The following is a 20,713-nucleotide window of genomic DNA, read 5'->3' as shown; positions in this document are numbered from 1 at the left end:
AGTACCGTAAAGAATTGTTAGTTTCAGTCCTATTCACTGTTTTTTTCTATAAGAAAGATTTATTCAGTCAGACATTCTTAGGTGAATAAAAGAGGAAGTAATAGAGTGTAGTCACCTTATCATTATTATCTACAGCTGAATGTAGCCTGTAAATATATACATTTCGTTGCATCTACATGTTATGCATCAGTTAGCACAGTGTCTAAATTGGAATGATTTAACAGCTGGGGCTGAAAAGAATCTGCTTTTTATTGAGACACTGATGGATAGAGAGATGGATAGATAGATAGTGTGTGAGAGAGGTGGTTAAACTGTGCCTTTCTCTTCTTTCTTCTGTGTTCTATCCCACCACTTGATTATAAATCATCATGAGATATGGATACAAAGTGACATCTACAAACCAAGATGCATGTTTCTACTTTTCCCCCCTTTTTTGCTTCCACGTCTCTTCTCAATTGCTCTTTCCCCATCTCCTCCTCCTCCTCAAACTCCTCTTTCCTTTTCTTTCTTCCAGTCCTCCCACATTTTTCTGCCCTCTGCTACCTCTAAATATCTCTTTGTTTCTCTATTTCTTTTACGATCTGTCGCCTTGTTTCCTACTCCTAGCCTCTCTTTCTAACTTTAAGTAGATTCACTGTTGAGTTACTGTGTTATCTTCATGAAACTCCGAAAGTGTGTTTAAAGAAAGCATATAGAATATGTCAGAGCAGTGTGAGCAAGTGTTTTGTTCATGTCTGTCTGTGTGTGTCTGCAAAAAAAATACATAACAACTGTGTTTTAAAAAATAAGTCTTGTGAAGGGCATAGAATAGGAGGACGTGATGTTTTTTTATGCAGCAAGCCCTCGTCTGCAGTTTGACCGTGTGTTGTGTGTATGGGGATCATCTCTTCACAGCACTTCTTCGATTCCCTGGTGGCTTTAGTGAAAAAGTCGAGCTCTTACGTGTTTCTGACGGCACTGAGACTCTGAGTCTGAGAATTCAGCTTGATCATAGTGGTCAGGCGATGAAAACAAACCAAACATATTTCAGCTTTTTAGTGCAAGAGCACCATGCTTCCAGAGATTTACAATAATTGCATAGTAAGAGCAGCAACCTTGGCAAGCAGCAGCAACAAACAGGACAGAGGTCTGACGCAGAGCCTGCTGGTCCTGTTTAGACACGGACATCGAGAGCAGGTTGGCTGTCAGCAAGACGTCTAACCCCAGCCTCCTTCGTCTCAAGTACAGTTGAAAATATTTGTTGATTATTCAATAAGCTGTGCAAGAGAAAATTACTCTGCATCTATTTTTATAACTTAAAAAAACTCCAAACATTTTCTGGTTCCAGCTTCTTCATTGTGAGGAATTTCTCTATTTTATTTTATACAATTGTGATTTAAATATCTTGAGATTTCGGATTGTTGGTTGGACAAAACTTCTCACATTATAGATGTGCAATGTATTTTTCTGTTTTGGATGTTTTACTTTCACCGTGCAGAACGATGTATGTGGAGAGTTTTATATTGCGGTTTTTAACAAGAAGGAACATTTCTCTGCGCTTACCTTTTAATCTGAGTTTAAGATTTACACCATGCTTTTTCAGTCCAGTGTGCAACTCACACAAGTGTAAGTAGTATTTAAGTGGAAAAGTGCAGCCTCCATTGAACATACAGTACACTGAGAATCTTATGTTCTCTTTAACGAGGTACTCACCCAAATGTGGTGAACAACCTTTTCAGCGTGCTGCAGCGTTAAGATTTACTTTAACAGTGTTTGTTGATGTGGTTCCCTCTGTCTCTCTTTTTCTCCCTCCTCTTTACACAACTTTTTACTGCCTAATCCCTCCACTCTCCAACTCTTTCCTTCTTTATGCCCTGTTTCCCTCTGTCATCTATCTCTCTCTCTCTCTCCGTCCCCCTCTCCTGGACACTCCTCTCCCACTCATCCATTTCCCTAGGTCTCCTCTTTTCTTCTCCCGCCGACTTTAGTTGCCCATAAATGCACAGGAGTCTGTCCCAACAACTTGGTGCAGAGACATTTGCCCTCTTCAAATATAGCTCTAGATGTGCACGCTCAGCAGTTTTACGTTCTTTACTGTCAGCCTGCAGTCAGCTCGGACACAGCTCTGTCTGTCTGTCTGTCTGTCTGTCTGTCTGTCTGTCTGTCTGTCTGTCTGTCTGTCTGTCTGTCTGTCGGTCTGTCTGTCTGTGTATCTGTCTGTCACTATTTTTCTCTGTTCCTTCCTTCTTCCACCACCTCCTACCTGTCCTCTTATCTCTGAATGAATAAAGCACGGGTAGTCTCGCTGCTGTTCTGTCTGTGTAACACTCTCGAAGGAATCTCTCCCAGACTCTGTGAGTGTGTGTTTGCACTCCTGTTTGAATCTGACTGCAGCTCCTGTGTGAGTCACTGATCAAGTACTGAGCTGACTGCGGTACTTCTATTGTTTGGCAACACGGTTCATTTCTTATGCCTTTACGCCTCGGCTTCTCCGTATGCTGTATGCGTGAAGCCAAGTGTGACACGTGTGGATGAGTTCCAGCACTTTTTCTTTCCATTAATTAAAATGCCTTTTTGTTATTTGCATTGGAAAAAAGAAATATTGGTCTGTAGCTAAAAATAAAAATTTATTAAAGTGATATTTTCATATATGCAGACAATGAATATGTTTTTACATTGGGCTGTGAAACATCGCTTAATCGTTTTGTCTATAAAATGTTAGAAAATAATAGCATTTTCCTACTTTCCCACTTAACAATGACACAAATCAAAGGAAGAGATTTTCTCACATTTAAAAACAAGTGTCAGTGTTAGGCTCCATAAATGACTTTAAATTCATTACACACAAATGTATTTTATTTTAATTTTAATTATTATCATCAAAATCATTAACTAATTGTTTCCGCCTTGGTATGCTGTGAAGAACCTAATTAGGTTTGCTGTAAAGTAGAGCTAAAACACTTCATTGATTAGTTGATCGACAAATAAATTGTCAGCAGGTATTTTAATAATCAATTCAATTTAGGTTCTTTTTTAAAGTAAAAAGTCTCTGGTTCCATCTTATAAAATGTGAATATTTGCAGATATTCTTAGCTTTCTACGATATTAAAGTGAATATTTTGGAGTTTAAAAAAAAAAAGACATTCGAATAATTCAATTTGCGCCTTAGGGCCATTTACTTTTGTTCAATTTTCTGACATTTTAGAGACCAAACCATTAATCTAGTTAAGAACCAGCAGATTAATTTATAATAATAATCGTTGCAGCCCTACGGAAAACTCTCCAAACTATCTGAATACACAACAAGAATGTTTTGTCATCTCCAAACTAATGCAGTTTTCATCCTCTTTAACATCCTATCTGCTTTTTGTGTCATACTCTGGCATCTGGATTACATCAATGAGCAACACAAATCACAACAACAGCAGCAGGAGAAGCCTGTCAGGTGCTTTTATTTACCCACAGCAGACAGGAAACAAAGAAATAAACAAAGCTGTCCGCTCACCTTGAGTCATATCCTTCTTTAGATCGAAACCAGGGAAGGTAGAGACGGGAGACAAGTCCTTGTAGAACTGTTGTGTGTATTTCTACTTTTTACAGTGTTTATTCCTGTTCTGTCGTAGCTCCACTAACGAGGTGAAGAACCTGCTGCAGTCGCTGCCCCGGACCAGCGAGCCCAGAGAGATGCTGTTTGAGGATCGGACTCGGGCCCACGCCGATCACATCGGTCAGGGCTTTGAGCGACAAACCACAGCGGCCGTGGGGGTGCTGAAGGCTGTACGAGCCGGAGAAAGGTAGGCGGTGAAACACATGATATGATCACACTGTTGGGTACAGGTAGTGATGGCATTTCTATGTTTAGAAGCAACACACGCTCAGTGTTTATACAACTAACTCTCCAAGACATATCACGTAATCCTTCTCGCTTTGTCCTCCCCTCCCTCCCATGTGGTCAGCTCGGAGCCTCCTCGTGTAACCAAAGACGTTGTGTGTTTCCATGCCGGTGATTTCCCTCATGTGGTCCAGAGGCTGCAGTTGGACCTATACGAACCTCCGCTGTCTCAGGTTTTTACATTACACACACTCACGCACACACACGTGCATACATACATACATACATACATACAGAAGGCAGGCCACTGCTCATACATGTATTAATATTATTTGTTATTCCTCAGTGTTACCAACACTTACTCTCTCAGACTGGGTAAGGTGTAAAGTTAAATGAATGTGATGTAGATGCTGCCACGTTGTGGAGCAAAGTTGAACTGCAGTAAGTTAGAGAACTTGTCTGGAGCAAAAGGATGGGTTCTTTTTCTTTAGTTACATGTAAGTAAGGATTCAAGATGTTTTACAGACCTTTATCTCAAAATATGCATTTACTGTAATCAACAAAGGTCGGAAAGAAGAATTAAAAAAGGAGAAAAGTTCAAATTCTTCTTCTGATAATGGCATTTAAAAAGCATGTCAGTGTCAAAATTTGGAGGTTCAATTTTTTGGGAGTGTTCCTCTTCATTTCCTCTATCTAAACTCTCCTCACAGTGTGTGCAGTGGGTGGACGACGCCAAGCTCAACCAGCTGCGTCGCGAGGGCATCCACTACGCACGCATCCGCCTGTGCCACGATGACATCTATTTCATCCCTCGCAACGTGGTCCACCAGTTTAAGACGGTGTCGTCTGTCTGCAGCCTGGCATGGCACGTACGCTTAAGACAATATCACCTGGAAGAGGAGAGGGGCGGGGAAGAAGAAGAAGAAGAAGAGGAGGAGGAGGAAGAGCAGGTTGAGTTGAAGGACAAGGAGAGGAAAACAGTGGAGGAAGAAGAGGCAGTGGAGGGGAGGAGAGAAAAGAAGGATGAGAAAGGAGTGAGGGAGAGGATAAAAGAAGAGCATGTGGAGGTTGATGTGGCAGAAAGCAGGACGTTGTCGCCTGTCAAAAATGAAGAACCGAATCCTCCACCTCTTTTGTCTCAGCCCGCTCTCTCAGTAGACTGGAACATGAGCAGCGCTAGAGACAAAGAGTTGGAGAAGGAGAGGCTAAAAGAAGGAGGGAAACCCAAACGACAGGACTCACCTCCTGCAAAGGTGAAAGCAGAACTTCCAGCTCGTCCTTTCTGCAGGAATAAATCCCCTTCACCTCTCTCTCCTGCCCCTCATCCTCCTCATCAGGACACAAAACCCAAAGCAGCATCATCAAAGCACCTTCATCATCACCCCCATCACCATCATTCGGACAGCAGAATGGTGTCTTCCAGTTTAAGGCCCACCTCTTCAGCGCCTAAATCCCCCATCTCTAAGTCTTTCTCTTCTTTGTCGCCTTCAGCGGTTACTTCTTTGCTCTCCTCTTTTGCTGCTCCCAAACCATTCTCTACTTCTTCTCCATCTCCTACTGTGTCCACATCTTCCTCCGTATCCACCTCAGCTACATCTTCCCTGACTAGTCCCAAACCTGCAGTGGACTCGTGTTCCTCCCCACTCCCTCCTTCCACCGTCTCTTCGACTTCCCGGCTGTCTTGCTCCTCTGAGTTGGACCGGCTAAAAGACAAAGACTCCCTTCGCCTAAAGCCAGATGTCCCTTCAGACACACGGACATGGGCGCAGTCGGAGGTTCGAGCCTCACACGGGTCACCGGCTGCGGACATACAAGCACACACCTCTGCGAGTTCACAAGCCGACACAAGGACACACACGCACGACAGACACGCATACACGACAGACTTTCGGACACAAACACTCCAGGAGAGATGGACTCACAGTGTGGACACCAGGACGTCTGTGGAGCCACAAAGGCCTCCGCCACAGGACACCGGGAGGCAAGGGATGTACATGCAGCAATACACGCCCCAGCATCTCCCACCTCCCCACCTCCCTCACATGCTTCCCCCCTCTTTCTCCCCTCTCCTGCCACACTCCCATCTTGCTCATAGACCTCCAATCCTCCCCCCAAATCAGCTATCCAATCCCTCTCTCCCTGCACAGCCCCAACCCCTGAACTCTTACCTCTGTCAGAAAACACCACCACATTCAGTTCACATGAGCCAGCTCCACCTGCATCCCCCGCACCAAGCCAACATCAGCACCCAGTCCCAACCGTACTACCAGCCCCCCCATATCAACTCCCCGCATCAAGCAAACACTCCCCTCACCGCCCCCCAGTCTCTTTCTCCACACCTGTCTCACCATCACCAGTTCTCCCCGCATGCCAACACCTACTTCCCCCCTCAGCATCCCCACTTCTCCTCTCACCACTACCTCCCCCCTCAGTCTTTCCTCCCTCAGCCCCCCAGCCCTTACCCGCCACAGCCGCAATACCAGCCTCAGTCTTTCCCTCACCCGCCTCCCCCTCCTTCCTCCACGCCGCCTCCCCCTCCTCCTTCTCTTCCACCGCCTCTCCCCCTTCAGCCCTGCCCTTCTGTGCTCCTCCCTCCCCCAAAGCATGAAGAGGGGCAGAACCCGATTTTATAGGAGTTTTTGTACATAACAATGTTGTTTTTAAATGACTGTAAATGTACAGTACAAGGTTTTTATTTTGGTTGTGATGTTGTAAAACGATGTACAAAGGAAATATGGAGGAAGACGGTGTCATGTATCGGTTTGAACACACGTAGTTTATGAAGCTGAGTCGAACTTTATTCACCCCAGACCTTTTGACTCGTTTAGATTGTACTGAATGCTTTGGTTGAACCGGGTCAGAAATATTGAGAATTGATTGCATTTATTGGTAGATTTCAGTTTATTACGGTAGCCGTCAGTTACAAACTGCTCCACCGGTTCTGACTTAAAAGAAGATGTTATTCAGGATCAAGGGTTGAATGAGCTCCCTTGTCTGCCAAACTGCTGTCTGGTTCAGTTTTTTCTTTAAGTGAGCCGTCAGAGGTAGGAAGGAAAAAAAGGTACATTTCTGTTTTTACAGACTTGGTGTCGGATATTTATATGAAAAAAGGTCATTAGGATGATGACCTTTTTGTGAAACATGCAGCTAATGCTTCCATTTTTGTGGCTTTTTTTCTAGTATATTCTTTGTGCCCAAGACTAATATTTCTACATTTCCGCTACTATATTGAATTGTTGCATCTTAATCAGTACAGTATATCACAGTGTTCCCCTGAAATTGTATTTTGAGCAATAATGCTCCGCAATAATCTGCAGAATATAAATCTAAATGCATTTCCCCATTATTGAAATGGTGACAGCACGTATCAGTATTCAGAATTCGAAGCTATTGATACAAAACCATTGATTTCATATTGAATCATGTTAGGACATTTCCAGTGTTTTATTGCGCGTCAATTATTAGTTTAGTAAGCTGCAGTAAACAGTAGCATCGTAAAGAGAAACACAGTTTAATGGAATATTTTGACATCTTGGAAAATGCGTTTACTTGCTGTCTTGACGGGAACTAGATGAGAAGATCGACACCTCTCATGTCTGTACAGTCAATATAAAGCTGGAGCTTAGCTTAGCTTAGCTTAGCATAAAGACTGGAAACACTGGAGTCTTGTCATCTCTGTCAGAAGCCAGGCAACCATCGAAAGTCTAATTACAAGTCACTGTTCCTGCATCTACGTCTTAGCTAGCTTGCTAACCTGCTTCAGCTTTATATTTACCATACAGACATCAGAGTGGAAACAATCTAACTCTCTGAAAAACACAAACAAAACAAATATTTTTTCAAAATACGCCTATTTTTTCAAATGTCAAAAAAGGGTTGCGATTATCTTGTACCTGTAGCCCTCAACACTAGTGGCAGAGCTCTTAGTGTAACCTTGCAGTGTTTTTCAGTGTCTGTTGGATGTGTACCAGGGTCTCCTCTAATTTTGGAAACAGAGCACTCGCTGTTCAGCCAAGGACGAATTTGACCCAAGCCAAGGCTGCTGCACAGAGCGGCCTTCAGAGTCTCAGGAAGAAAAGAAAAACATTCAGCACACATCCCCGAATATATTGGTTTCCGGAATCAATCCTAAATCTTAGTTACCTTTAGGTAATTGTTCAGAGTCATTGGAATATTCAATCTGCAGCTTTACATTATTAGTACCTATGCAGCTACATTAAGAGCTCGCCATGACTTAACTTTTGATCTTATGGCATCTAGAAAAGAATAACTGAATGAGCAGAGCAATATCATACAGATGCAGTAGGTCAAGACTTCCAAGATGCGACTCATTACAGCACTTTGTAACAAAGATATATTGACTACTGTTTAAATGGTATTGATATTATTGGGTATATATTCAGATGTACAGGGCAATTTGTGTTTCTTCCAAGACTATTCTGTTAATCATTCAGGCCTAAGACTAATATGATACAATTGTTTTTATTATTTATGGACACATGAAGAAGGTACACTGTCGAGTTCATTCCCAAAGCACTATTTATCTATTTAACTGAAGTCTAGTTCTGTACAGTGTGGAGCATCATATCTATTGAAATGTCTTATTTATCAGACAGGGACTGGAGTGACCTCTTGTGTTTAAAAAGTACAATAAATTATTGACATTTTATTTTTTAGCCACAACTTTTATTATTATTCTCCCAAGTGGTGGATACCTGATTTCGGAATCAAACTCTTTTGTCTCACTTGAAAACGTGATGTTGTTATTGATGTCTTGATTTTACTATCAATATTGGAGTACAGCCCACTTGCTAATGTAGCCCACAACATTTCCCCAGTGCCTGTCCTTAACTGTGAACTACTAAATGATCCAGAGCCTTATAGAGGAGGAGTTCTGTCATTTCTTGGGAGTTTTGAGTTTTAACTAGAAAATGAAAGCAAAGCCTTAATTTGGTCTCTAAAGCCACTGAAGCTAAACGTCTGCAGCATAAGTTGGGATGAGTCAAATTTTGTGGTTCAGTGGGACGATGCCCTAGAAGTAGGGTTGTTTTCCATGATTGGTCTTACTGCCAGCCTGTCTGCCAGGACTTCATTTCAGAGACAGAACTCTTCGCTTTGTGGCTTTGGGGAGAGAGAGAAGGTGACGATTAAGCACTTATTGCCCGTTGCAAGGCGATCTGCAGCTTTTTTTATGCTTTTGGTTTTCAGATGTTACAAAAAAAAAAAAAAAACCTGATGGGAACTTCTATATTTTTTTGTACAAATGTGACAAAATTATGGTTGGAAACAAAACTAGTCTTCGGGGGCTACGTTGTTTTCACAGAATATATTTATCTCAAGGTTTTTGGTTTGTTTGTTTTTCTATTTTGTTTCTGTGATTTTGAACTGTCAGCACTGTAGTGTACATAAGAGGTTTTGTAAAGAGGAAAAAAGTTGTAGTGTGGTTTCTACTTTAAATATGAGCCTAGCTAATAAAAGGTTCAGTGTATGGAAAATGTGGTGGCACGGTCTGGTGGTTATAACCTTGCATGTACAAAAAAGTCAAGTTTGAAGAATGTTCATATGTATTCTCAGGGCCGTCAGACTGGGGGTGGTGGGGGGGGGACTGTGTAGTAGAAAATAAATGCTAGAAGGAATAGCTGTGGATGCGGAGGGGCCCATAGAAAATGCCTTTCTACAGGGGCCAGAATTTTGTGCTACACACCTGTGTTTTCTCAAAAACACTCGTCTTATCAAACATGTAATGCATATGGGAAACAGGAAGGCTGAGGTTTAAAGATACTTAGTCTGCATCAACGAGGTTCTATTTATTGATTGATTGTTCCGGGGCTGCCAGAAGGTTTGCCGGATGTTCCTCACCTTCCGCTTTCCTAGTGTTGGCATTCTAAACTCCAATCCATTCAGGAAACAATCTCAGAGCTAGAACCAACAATCAAATTATATTTACCATTTTGAGTGAAATTCTCATCGCACACTCGACAGCCATTTTAATCTCAGAGCTTTTACACCACAGGGCATCTTTAAACCTATAATAACTGTTTTGCCTCTTGTGGGCAGCGGAAACAATGAATTGTAAACGCAGTGCAATCCTTAAATATCTTCATATTGATCTTTTCCATGAATATCCATATAGGGATATAGATGGTAAACAATTGGGTTTTTACCCACAAATGTCTGCTGTGGCTGAAACCAAGCTCTGAGAGACCGTTTTTAAGAGTCCCTATTATGTTTTTGGGGATTTTTTTCTCCCTATTTTTTAGTGTTATGTAGTTTTTGTGTATGCAATAGATGTATTAAAAAAACACAAGTAACGCCAAATGGAGAAAGCTTTCTCTCCCACAGACAGCCCTAATTCTCAACTGCCTAAATATGCCTCGTCACACTTCTCTTTGAAATTTCTCAATGAGTTATATCCCTGATTAAGAAAGCCAGGCCAATTCTTTCATATGTACTGACCATAAATTTTGCCTGAGCAGGCACAGCCTGCCCAGTGGCTTGTTTGTTTGGTTGACCAATCACAATAGAGTGGACCAGCTGACCATTCGGAGCAGACATGGGCTTTTTGGGAAGGCGAGCCAAGAGCTCAGACAGACTGTTTCAGACAGAGGAGCTGCCGCAGTGGGCACTATGAGGAATATAATCTGCTTTTTGAACACCAAAGTATTAAAACCAATTCTAGTAGACCCCAAGAGTATAAATATGATGCTGAAAATAAGTATAATAGGGCTCTTTAAAGCCCTCTGTGGGTTTATAACTTCAAGCAAACCTTTTTCACATTTAAGTAGTCATGCTTTTTTTCATTTTATTTAACCTTTATTTATACAGATAATCTCACTGAGACAGGGTCTCATTCAGAAAAGAGACCTGCTTGGGACAATATGTCCTAGCTGTGCTAAGGTGTAAGATTTGTGTCATGTCAGTATCAGAAGTACCTGGCTGGTGTTCAACACTTTGCTACCAACCTGACTAGCACTTCAGAGACAGCTGTGTGACCTAGAAAGAAAAATGTGTTATTGTTAATTCTAAGTAGCCTTTGTCTGTATTAACCTACCTGTGTTCTCCCTTGGAGTTGCTGTTAGTCAAGCCACCCACTCCTTGCAGTCTGCAGCTATTACCTCAGCAGTTTTACCAGGCGAGATTTGAGCAGACAACTCATAAATAACACGATGCAGTAGCCCCAGAATTCAGAGCTGGTGTGTGTCAGGTAAAATAAGACTCAAAACAGCCTTTTTTCTCTTTCACACACAGCAGGAATGCCAGAGGAGCTCAGCTAACCTTAACACCTTAACAGAGTGGAAGTGAGGGAGGAAGTTGGACATTAGAGAAACAATGTTTTGGAGGGAATACTCCCAAAAATGTCATTAAAACAGACCGTACAGTCTTTGAGCATTCACTCCTTTTTTATTTTTTATTTAACCTTTATTACTCCTCACTCCAGTGCTAATTACCTAGGAACAGTATTAATCATCAATGTACCAAAACACTGAATGCAAGAAATCCTCTACTTATGTAAAAGTACCAATACAATGAAAAATACTCTATTAATGGTAAAAGTCCTGCAGTAAAGGTCCTAGAAAAGAAATTATCAGAAAAAGTACCAAAAGCAATGCATTGTGTTTTGAAAGTTTACCCATCGTTTTGTCAAAGTATTCAGTAACTATATATGACAGATAGATGTAGTGGAGTCAAAAGTGCAATATTTCACTCTGAAATGGAGTCGAAGTATAAAGTGAAACTACTTAAGACTGTACTTAAGAAAAAGTACCTGAGTAAATGTACTTAGTTTTTCTTCACCTCTGCATGTAATTATATTTTGTGGGTTGAGTGCAGAATTTGTGAATTGACAACAATAGCAGCTAGCATGCTAGCAGCTCAACTAGCCATAGCACAAACTGTTATGTCACAGTGATGGGTCCTGCTGCTGTGGATGGCAGTGTCAGGATGGCTAGGGCAAATTGGAAACATCAATCTCATACACTTAACTATCTCAACGCTAACATTTTATAAAGTCATAAAAGCACTACAATATCTAAAGACTAGACGCACTGCTGTTGGCTCAACGGCACATTTCAGAACATGTCCCAGCAGGATTTTCTCCAACCAAAATACTTTGTTCTACTTAGTCAGCAAATAATTTGACCTTTCTGTGTATGACAACACTTGATTGTGTATTTATTTGATACAAATACCAAGCTTTTAATATACAGAATCCACTTACTCTTTTGAAAGATGTGCAATAATTATCAAATACTTTCAATCTCAAAACACCTATTCCTTTTCATTTTACCATAGTGCAAAATAATGCAAAGAATGTATTTGAAATAAACAATCAAATGGCACAAAACAAATAGCATGCATGCCACAGTGTCAGCCGTAGCATAAAGTTGAAATATGAAACAATGACGCACTAGCTAGTAGAAAGTATTCTGATGCACGTTTGCACCCTAATAAATACATTTAATATTCAGTAATACCATGATCTTCAACATGATAAATGTCAATGTGTTTTTTTTTCATAGTGACTGCGGCCCTTGTAGCTACTGTAATAACAGCTTAATGCTTTTCATGGGGCACATGATGATGTACAAGGTACAAAAGAGACATTGTACAGAGTAGAGAGGGTAGCCTGTGGGAAAAATCACAAGTTCTTCAAAGATGCTTTAATGTCCTGAACTGATTTCCTCAATTATCCAATTTCCTTATGTGATTGAAACCAAATCAAGCTGTTGTACCAAACACCTCTAAATTCATAACCTGTGAAATAAGATTTGGCCAACTACTCTGCACAGATCAGGAATGAAAAGAAAAGACACACAATAGCTAAAGCATCTGTATGTAACAAAGGGTACACTCCATGATTTGGTACCAAGAGTGATAGTTAATGTTCTGCAGCTTAAATAAAGGAAGTGGAATCAAAAAGAAATACTGTTCACATCCTCCCTGTGTGGCCTTCTTTACGAGAGCAGCTGTGCTAGCTTATATACATAACAATGCTCAACATCTTGAGTTCAAAACAAAAGCAAACATAAGAGAATGATAATGTTTCCTTTTAGTGTATGCTTCTCAGTAGACTTATGGATTTACAGTTGATCCCCTCCTGGCATTTTTTCTTTACAAAGAAAGAAAAAAAATTAATGCTAAAGCTCTCACAACATACTCCTGTGCGGTCTGTACACACTATGATTTAGATTTTTACACAAAGTCTCTTGTTCTTAACATGAATAGTAAACATAATCAGGCTAAATCAAAAGCTCCAATTTTCATAAAGTCTCGGTCACACAACAACAATATTATCAACCATTTTTGGATAGTTTTTTGTTTGTTGTTGGTGTAATGATTCGTCGCTCTTAGGCCTCTCTCCTTTCAGGAAAGATATTAAGCCCCAGCTCGACCAGCGCCCCTAGCAACATGGTCCACAGTGGTATACACACAAATGTCAGCTTAACGTCAGCTAGCTTCTCCAGCTTGGCGCACAGCGTCAGGCAGAAGCCCAGCTTGAGCAGCATGGCCGTCAGGTACCAGGCACGCAGACGCAGGTCTGGAGAGCCATTGCGTGGGTCGTACCCGGGCTTGCAACGGCCTGCCATCTTGATGGCAAGCATGAGGATCAGGATGCCATCAAATACCCAGACCGGGAGGAAGATGAGGAACCAGTTCCATTGCACCTGGAGGGAGAATATGAGGTCAGTTACATAGTCAAAAGGTGTTTATTCACCATTTATATCAGTGTGATGGGTCAATTTCTAACTAAGGTGAAAAAGGCCACACACCAATCAAATCCAGTAAGTAAACATACTAAGAACTTAAAGTAAATGGACAATTAGGATATCTTGACTGAGTAAAAACTACTAGTATACTACTTACTTACTGTTATAGGGTGAACAAAGAGAAGACTTACAAGAAGAGAACGATGTATTAAGAGAGAAAAATGCCTTTACCTTCCCGTCCAGTTTCAGAACTAACATGATGAGGAAGACCAGGGTGAAGACCCAGGTCAACAAAACCCTCTGAGCCAGAGACATCTCACTGACTGGAGACAGATCAGAGGAGGAAACAGACAGACATCCAGGAGATGAAAACAACAAAAGGTCAGAAAAATATCAGACACTCAGCATCACATAATTATGATGAAGAAAGAAGAAAGAAGAAACACGACTTATAAGAAAAGACAGCTACGTTGGAATTGCTGTTAAATAACGTTAGCTATTTAAAACGTAGCATTGTTTACCACGTCGTACAACATGTCACTAATAATAGCAAGAATCAATTCAAAATTAATTATTTTCATTCATCGTGAGTTAGCTAGCTAGCTCGTTACAATGACAGCTAGTAGCTATCCAATAGCATATAGCTAACTGGTTGGTGTTTCATTTAAAGGAACTTCCGACTAACCTTACTTCAGTGTATTTCTACATCGGTGGTCGGCATTGTCGTCTCCCTGTACGGAAAACACCAAAACTCATAACGTTTCAGATAATTATACATAATTATCATCCATGCAGCAGACGGAGGGATTTTGGGGTCCGTTATCTGTGTTTGACTCGCCCATACTGGACCCCAATTGGTCCTGGTTCTTGTACGTCACGTTTACTGTGTAGTCTAACCGTAAGGTTTTTCCAAACGCGCAAACTCGTTGTAATTATTTTCTTGTAGTGGGGGTTAACGTCCACTAGAGGTACGTAACGTTCTTTCTATTTTTCTTGGTTGTTGTGTTTATAGTCGATATACAGTGCAAGTCCATTAAACGGAGACATTTTGCTGTGAAATATTGTTGATTTTTAGTTAATTTCTTCATTGGAATGACATGCAAGCCCGCCTTTCTTTCATCTTCTCTTTACTGACCGTCGTCTTAAAATATAATCGCGCATTTCCACGGTGGTTTACGGTCAACGGGCTGAAGTTGTATTTTTACAGTGAGAGGCTGAAAGGAAAACGCTAATGCTTCAACATCGGTAAGCAGCAGCAGGCACTGAGCATCTCTTCCAGAAAGCGGACAAAGCTGGTTATCTCAGTGCACTATTAAATCACGTTAGAAAAGCACAGTTTGGGACTGTGCGGGGACTCGAAGCTGTCGTCGCAGTTAAGGAGGTAAGACTGAGCGGCTGCATGTTGCGTTTGGACAGCATTGAGCAGAATTGCAGAATTAGGGCCAGCTGTGTGGGCTCTTTGTGCCTGCCGGTAGCTTCACGCTAGCTTACGATGTAGTTAGCATGTTATTAGCTAGCAGCAACAGGACGAAAACAGACTGTGTGTTAACTGAACCATGAAGACTGTCTGAAAACACCGTGACTGACTCTACACGGAGGCTAACTAGCTACACGATTAGCTGCCTTAAGATTGCTTTATAGCGCTGCATTGGTGATATTCTTTTTAGGAGCGAAACACACACACGCACGCGCACATGTAAACTCTATACTATTTTGCTATAGAGTAACTTACTTTACTGACTTCCTTGACACTAATGCACATTAAACCATAATATTTTAGTCTGAACTAACCTTCACTTAAATTATATTAGAGCTGCAACTGCAACCATTGTTTCCATTACAGGCTCTTTATATTTCCAGTGGAGCTGGGGCAGGGCTAACGTTACCTCGCCTAAAATCCTAAAGATATTTAATATAATTCATAAAACGGTGTTTACTCAAATAATCTGACACACAGCAAATGTCATGTAATTAATCACGTTACTGATTTGTGTCTTTTTTTAGGCTGTCTTCTACCAACTTATTGGTCAGAAGAAGACAAGATGCTGGTGCTTTCCACTTTGGTTAAACAAATTCTTGGGTTACTTCAAGGTAATCATCTTAGGCCACTATTCTTAAAGTATGCACCACATTGTATGGCCGGAAGATGCCTGAAAATCAATAAATCTTTTAGAAGCTGGAAGAACATTTTAGCTAAAAACATTATCTTTACAATGTATCAATTATTGAAATAGTTGGTGGTTAGTTTTACGTCAGTTGACTAATGGATGTTTTTAGTCTAACTTCTACTCTATTTTATTAGATTCTATCTCTATGTCTTGCTGTACTCGTCACTCCACTGTACTCTACTCTTGTATTGGTTTCTCTACCTATCTTCTGTCCTCCGGGGTGGCGGTGAGGGGAATCTGTGGCAGGCTTCAGCAGGCGGTCAGGCTCACAATTTGGCAGGTCATCTGATTATCCAACGGGATTTGCTAGCCAGCCTGTCTGTTCCAATGTCCAACTAACACTGTCATCGCTCCTCTAAATGTTTCACTTCAAACATAAGTGAACCCTTAAATTACTTTATCTCACTATTCTTACAGAGTCTCTTGTCCTGTATCTATGAGGTTGACATACAGCAAGGATAATCAACTAGAGTTTTACATCTTCATACATTTTTCTGTAAATCTGTAGTTGGTATACACAATGTGGATTTCTTGTGAATCAGAATATGCCTGTACATGCTGAAGATTTCAAACCTTTATTTAACATTTAAAAAAACAGATATAAAGTTTAAACAATCAGGTATAGCTGACACAAGATGTGATTATGAAACAATGACACTAGCAGAAACAATTACCTGCAGTATCATCTTACGTGACCAGACTCTATCCAGTTATTTCTTTATATTTCATTTTTGTGCGTGTGTATTGTTTGTGTCTACACACAATTGTATAGTAATCTATAATAAATAAATAAATATAGGATGCTTTGACTTTGTATTGGACTACAGCTAGCACAGCAGCTCACTTGACTGATCTGCTTTTGTGAAGCAGAATTTGAGGTCCAGTTTTAGAGGTAGGATGCCGGATTAATTCAATATTCTCGCTGATGGGATAGATTACTGGCATGTCAGATGTGTTGGTCGGCTGTCTTTTAAGGAGTTCCAAGGTCTGATTTTTGTCATGACTACAGTCAAAACATCCAGTATAAATGGTAGTGAGCTTGTTTTTAATATTTATGGAGTGGTATTTTACTGGTTGTTGCTGACATTATATTGACTGAGTCTGTGCTTTGATTTTAAAAGCTTTAGTCATCAATAGTCATCTTTTTATTTTTTTCTCTTCTTGCTTCTCCAAAAAAATATTTAAGACTGCCTTTTCTCTTTTTATTACTATTGTTGAGGATGCTGTTATCTTCAACGATATGCGTCATTGAGTCATTTGAGATTCTCAAGGATTCACCCTACATGATGGAAAACACCATCCCCATCTCCTACCCCTCTGTTTCACACACTCACTCCCAGAATCCCCCGAACACCATCGACCCTTCATCGTTGATTGAGCAGCGTCCTATAGGCATGCAAATAAATGCATACACACTCACATAAATGCACACATACCCACACACACCCGTGCACCACCTCGGCCCAGCTCCGAGATGTAACCTACACCCATCATGAAATAGAGCACCCAGAGAGAGAGGTAGCAGCTCGTGTTACACATCACGAGTCACCAGACTCGTGAAGGAGGTCTCCTTTTGTGCTCATGTTTTTATTTAGACGTCCCAGAGAAACATAACACGAGACACAACCGGGAGTCATAGGCAAGTAAAATTCCATTTTTTTCTCTGTATTTCCTTTTGATTTTGCCCTACTGTTTAAAATGTACTTCTGTCATTTGTAAGGCTTCTCAATTATGGAAAATGTCATAATCACAACTACTTTGGTCAATATTGAAATCACACTTATTAAACATAATTACTCAATGACTTTTGGAAAGATGTTGCAATTATTAAAATAACAGTCAAACACTAACAGTGAAAACACCTTGAACTGTGAAAACTTAACCCATACTTTTTCCCATTTCTTTTTAATATTCAGAACATAATACAAAATGAGAGTTTACTTGCAAAATGTAATGTGCAAAATAATCATTTGGTTTTTGGGAGCCCAAATCATAACCATAATTCCAATTTTGATTCTTTGCACAGCCCTAGTCATTTGTCCATCTGAAACAGCTTTGTGGTCAACACTGATAGAGATCAGTGCCTAAGGCCGAATTTTTGCAGCTTTCCCCAACTTCCACGTAGAAGGCAAATGACGCCTGTCACACGAACCCCCCCCCCACGAGCGAGACGTAGCAATATGTATGTATGTATATGTGTCTGTGTTTAGGGGCGTGTAATCAATTTTGATGTACAATTTTTTATGTATTGAAGAATTCTACAAGCAGCAATAAAACCGGACAAGCAATCACCTCGCTCCAAACAGGCATGTCTATAATGTCATAATGTTGGATTTTCCTCTTTAACACGGCCAAAACTAATAATATAATATAATAATGAGTTTAATGTATTTTTAGAGAAATCCCTGTAAGCTGAAACATTCAGATGCCCATCTGGTCTGAGCGCTTTCAACTATTCTTTTTCTACTCTCGGCTAAGTGTTACGCAACTCCGAGCTGGTCCTCTGTGATTGGTCATCTACTCCAGATAAATTGTCTATAAATAATTGTCCCAGAAATTATCGCAATAAATGATAATATTGTCATGGACTCTCAGTCTCTGTTAACAAAAAGTCACTGGAATAAAAACCTTACCCAATCCAAAAACAAATAAATCAAATGGAAATTTAAAAACCACACACAACTAAAACAATACATAAAATGGATGTAAACAAAATTGCATTTAAAAAAATATTAAACATTAGGCCTTTAATGACATACAGAGTGCCAAAGAGATGAAGCACATGCATCAACAGGCCCTATATATGTGAGAAAGAGAGAGAGACCTGTTTGTTGTGTTGTCGTGTTTAGTTGCTACTGTTTTACAACAAATGCGACATGCCGAGCCTCTCAGGTTAAGTGGTTCACCACGGCCATTCGGTTTGAAGCCGATGTGCTCCCACACCGCAGCTGTCGCGTTTGGCTTTGAAACCAGTTCCATCTTCTTTTTTTATTCCTCAATCTCTCAACTAGCGTTTTCTTCTCACGTGGCTCTTTTGCTACTTTTCAGTGGTTGCGAAGCACAATTTGAGAGGGAATTTTGGTGATAATTTATCGTTGTTTAGGCACATTAAACCATGTTAAGTTACAACGTTGACAATGTGGGACATTAGATTTAGTGTTCCCAACCTGGCAACCCCTGTAAACTTTGAGTCTGGGCAGGATGGGCTGGGTGCGACAACTCTCTCCAGTATTTTGAATTTGGGATGCAGTAATCATTTTAAATGCTAGCTGTCAGTATCACATATTGCACCTTTTTAGGCCAAAATTTCTTTATCTTTTTTCCCCAAATCACAAAGACGAACTGACATCCATAGCTGAAAGAAAATATAATCAGTTGATGGCCACTTCAAACATCCACACTGGGATCAAAACCAAACCAGAGTAGGACATAAAATGGCCAACTAAAGCGGGACACAGTAGGCTAGACAGAGGGAGTGAAGTTTTTGAAATTTGATTTGATGGTGGTGGCAGGAACGACTTTATTTAAGGGCATTGGTGATGTAGGACCCTCATGCGTGAATCTAACAGCCTAATTGTACGTATAACCACCATGACGACTTTGTTTACTAATGTCTTGCCTTTTATAATGATTGTCAGATGATTTGCAGTAGTTGCCGCCCTACTTCAGAGATACATTTGGCCGATCCAAGAGGTGCTACTTTCATCTCAAGCCAACTAAAATAAAGATCTGTGAGCAGCTGGGAGAAGTGTCTAAAAGTTAAACAGAGCGTAGGCCGTACTTATCGCACTAAAATACTTAAAATAGTGACTTATGTAATCTTATAATTGCAGAAGAGTTTACATAGCCTCTGTTAGTTTGTCCTGATGTAACTTTTGTTAGCAGATTCTGATCTGCTGGGAAAGACTTTCTGTTTCTATTTTTAAGACCTGAGTTAAGCACAAGGGCCGGGTGTTATTGGACATTTTAGTTGCTTTTTGTGTATGCTAAGAGACACAGAGGCACTCTAAAACTTTTAGCTCAGTGGAACCTTGTGGAGGTAGCCACAGCAACTCAAGTTCACCAGCACCAATTCAGGTCGGGTTTTTTCAATCAAAAGTACTCTCATATTTATAGCGATCAAAAAACACCTACACTGTTAAAATATTAGGAGTACGATGGAGCTCATGTGCACAAAAACAATCCAAATGCATGTTTACGTTTAACTATAAATCCAGGAATCTGTGCGTGTGTGCTTGTGTATCCCGAGGGCACAGTAGAGCAGCAGTGGCAGGGAGTTGCTACGTCCCTTGCTACACCCCTTATTGATGCCGTTCACCGGCTGTCGTGCCAGAAAGTGGTAAACTGATTGCTGTCTAACCCCTGTATCCTCCTGTGGATGCTTTAACAGCCGGTTGAACCGGGCTTTCTCTTTCCCCCGCCCAGACCGCATCGCTACCTGGATGTGTGACAGCCATGTGAGAAAGGGGTACGCGCTGATCTCTAGATGAGCCATGGCCTAACCACTCCTTAACCCGGGCTTATGGTTAAAGTTGTAAAAAAACCAAAAAACAAAACATCTAGGAACTAAGCAATCTGCCCTTTCTCACACTGCACTAGTTGAATATAAATGTGTATCAGCTTTCAGACACACTTACTATAATAAATAATAAAAATACAGCCACATGAAAATGACACCCACACACACAAACTGCATTTATGACTGAACTTCTTCCACTGACGCTCATTCACGTTAACATTTATACATTGGCTGCAAGAGACATATGGCTAATTACACTTAACTATTTCCTTCTTACACAAAGACACCCAAGCATGTACGCACACACAGCTACAGGCACAAAAAAGAGCCCACATATTAACTGTGGCCCACACAATACACACTGTCTTGCTTGACCGTTTTCTCTTTCTTTCTGTAAATGGGTCAGTTCAGACAGACTACTGGTCAGACAGACTTTGCAAGCCTGATGGCTGGAGACCCTGCTTCTGAGCGTGAGTGTGTGTGTGTGTGCTTGTTGAAGTCTTTGAGA

The 20,713-nt window shown here is 40.8% G+C and overlaps 3 protein-coding genes across 6 annotated transcripts in view; 2 read left to right on the top strand and 1 right to left on the bottom strand.

Moving 5' to 3' along the window:
- LOC117938908 (lysine-specific demethylase RSBN1L-like) overlaps positions 1-9,306 on the top strand; it is a 34,187-nt gene extending 24,881 nt beyond the window's left edge. Inside the window, exons 7-9 of the mRNA XM_034863879.1 lie at positions 3,603-3,773; positions 3,936-4,044; positions 4,522-9,306. Of these exons, the coding sequence (XP_034719770.1) occupies positions 3,603-3,773; positions 3,936-4,044; positions 4,522-6,444 (2,203 nt within the window). The 3' untranslated portion in view covers positions 6,445-9,306. The remainder of the gene's footprint in view (positions 1-3,602; positions 3,774-3,935; positions 4,045-4,521) is intronic.
- A 3,811-nt stretch (positions 9,307-13,117) lies between these two features.
- LOC117938911 (transmembrane protein 60-like) lies at positions 13,118-14,407 on the bottom strand. Of its 2 annotated transcripts, none has more exons than XM_034863883.1 (3): positions 14,204-14,407; positions 13,750-13,841; positions 13,118-13,476 (listed from the first exon to the last, which is right to left on the bottom strand). In XM_034863883.1, the coding sequence occupies exons 2-3, from the start codon at positions 13,831-13,833 to the stop codon at positions 13,159-13,161; spliced, it is 402 nt and encodes a 133-aa protein (XP_034719774.1). In that variant the 5' UTR covers positions 13,834-13,841; positions 14,204-14,407; the 3' UTR covers positions 13,118-13,158. The 2 variants fall into 2 exon arrangements, with proteins under 2 accessions (XP_034719774.1, XP_034719776.1); XM_034863885.1 differs by having other exon boundaries at positions 14,209-14,381.
- A 238-nt stretch (positions 14,408-14,645) lies between these two features.
- Positions 14,646-20,713, top strand: part of LOC117938910 (putative homeodomain transcription factor 2) — a 38,414-nt gene continuing 32,346 nt past the window's right edge. For all 3 annotated transcript variants that reach the window (XM_034863881.1, XM_034863882.1, XM_034863880.1), the window contains exon 1: positions 14,646-14,899. The gene's annotated coding sequence lies outside the window, so the exon portion shown is untranslated. The remainder of the gene's footprint in view (positions 14,900-20,713) is intronic.

The sequence above is a fragment of the Etheostoma cragini genome, chromosome 23 (genome assembly GCF_013103735.1).
Source record: "Etheostoma cragini isolate CJK2018 chromosome 23, CSU_Ecrag_1.0, whole genome shotgun sequence".
Taxonomy (NCBI): Eukaryota; Metazoa; Chordata; class Actinopteri; order Perciformes; family Percidae; genus Etheostoma; species Etheostoma cragini.
This window is presented reverse-complemented; position numbering and strand designations above follow the sequence as displayed.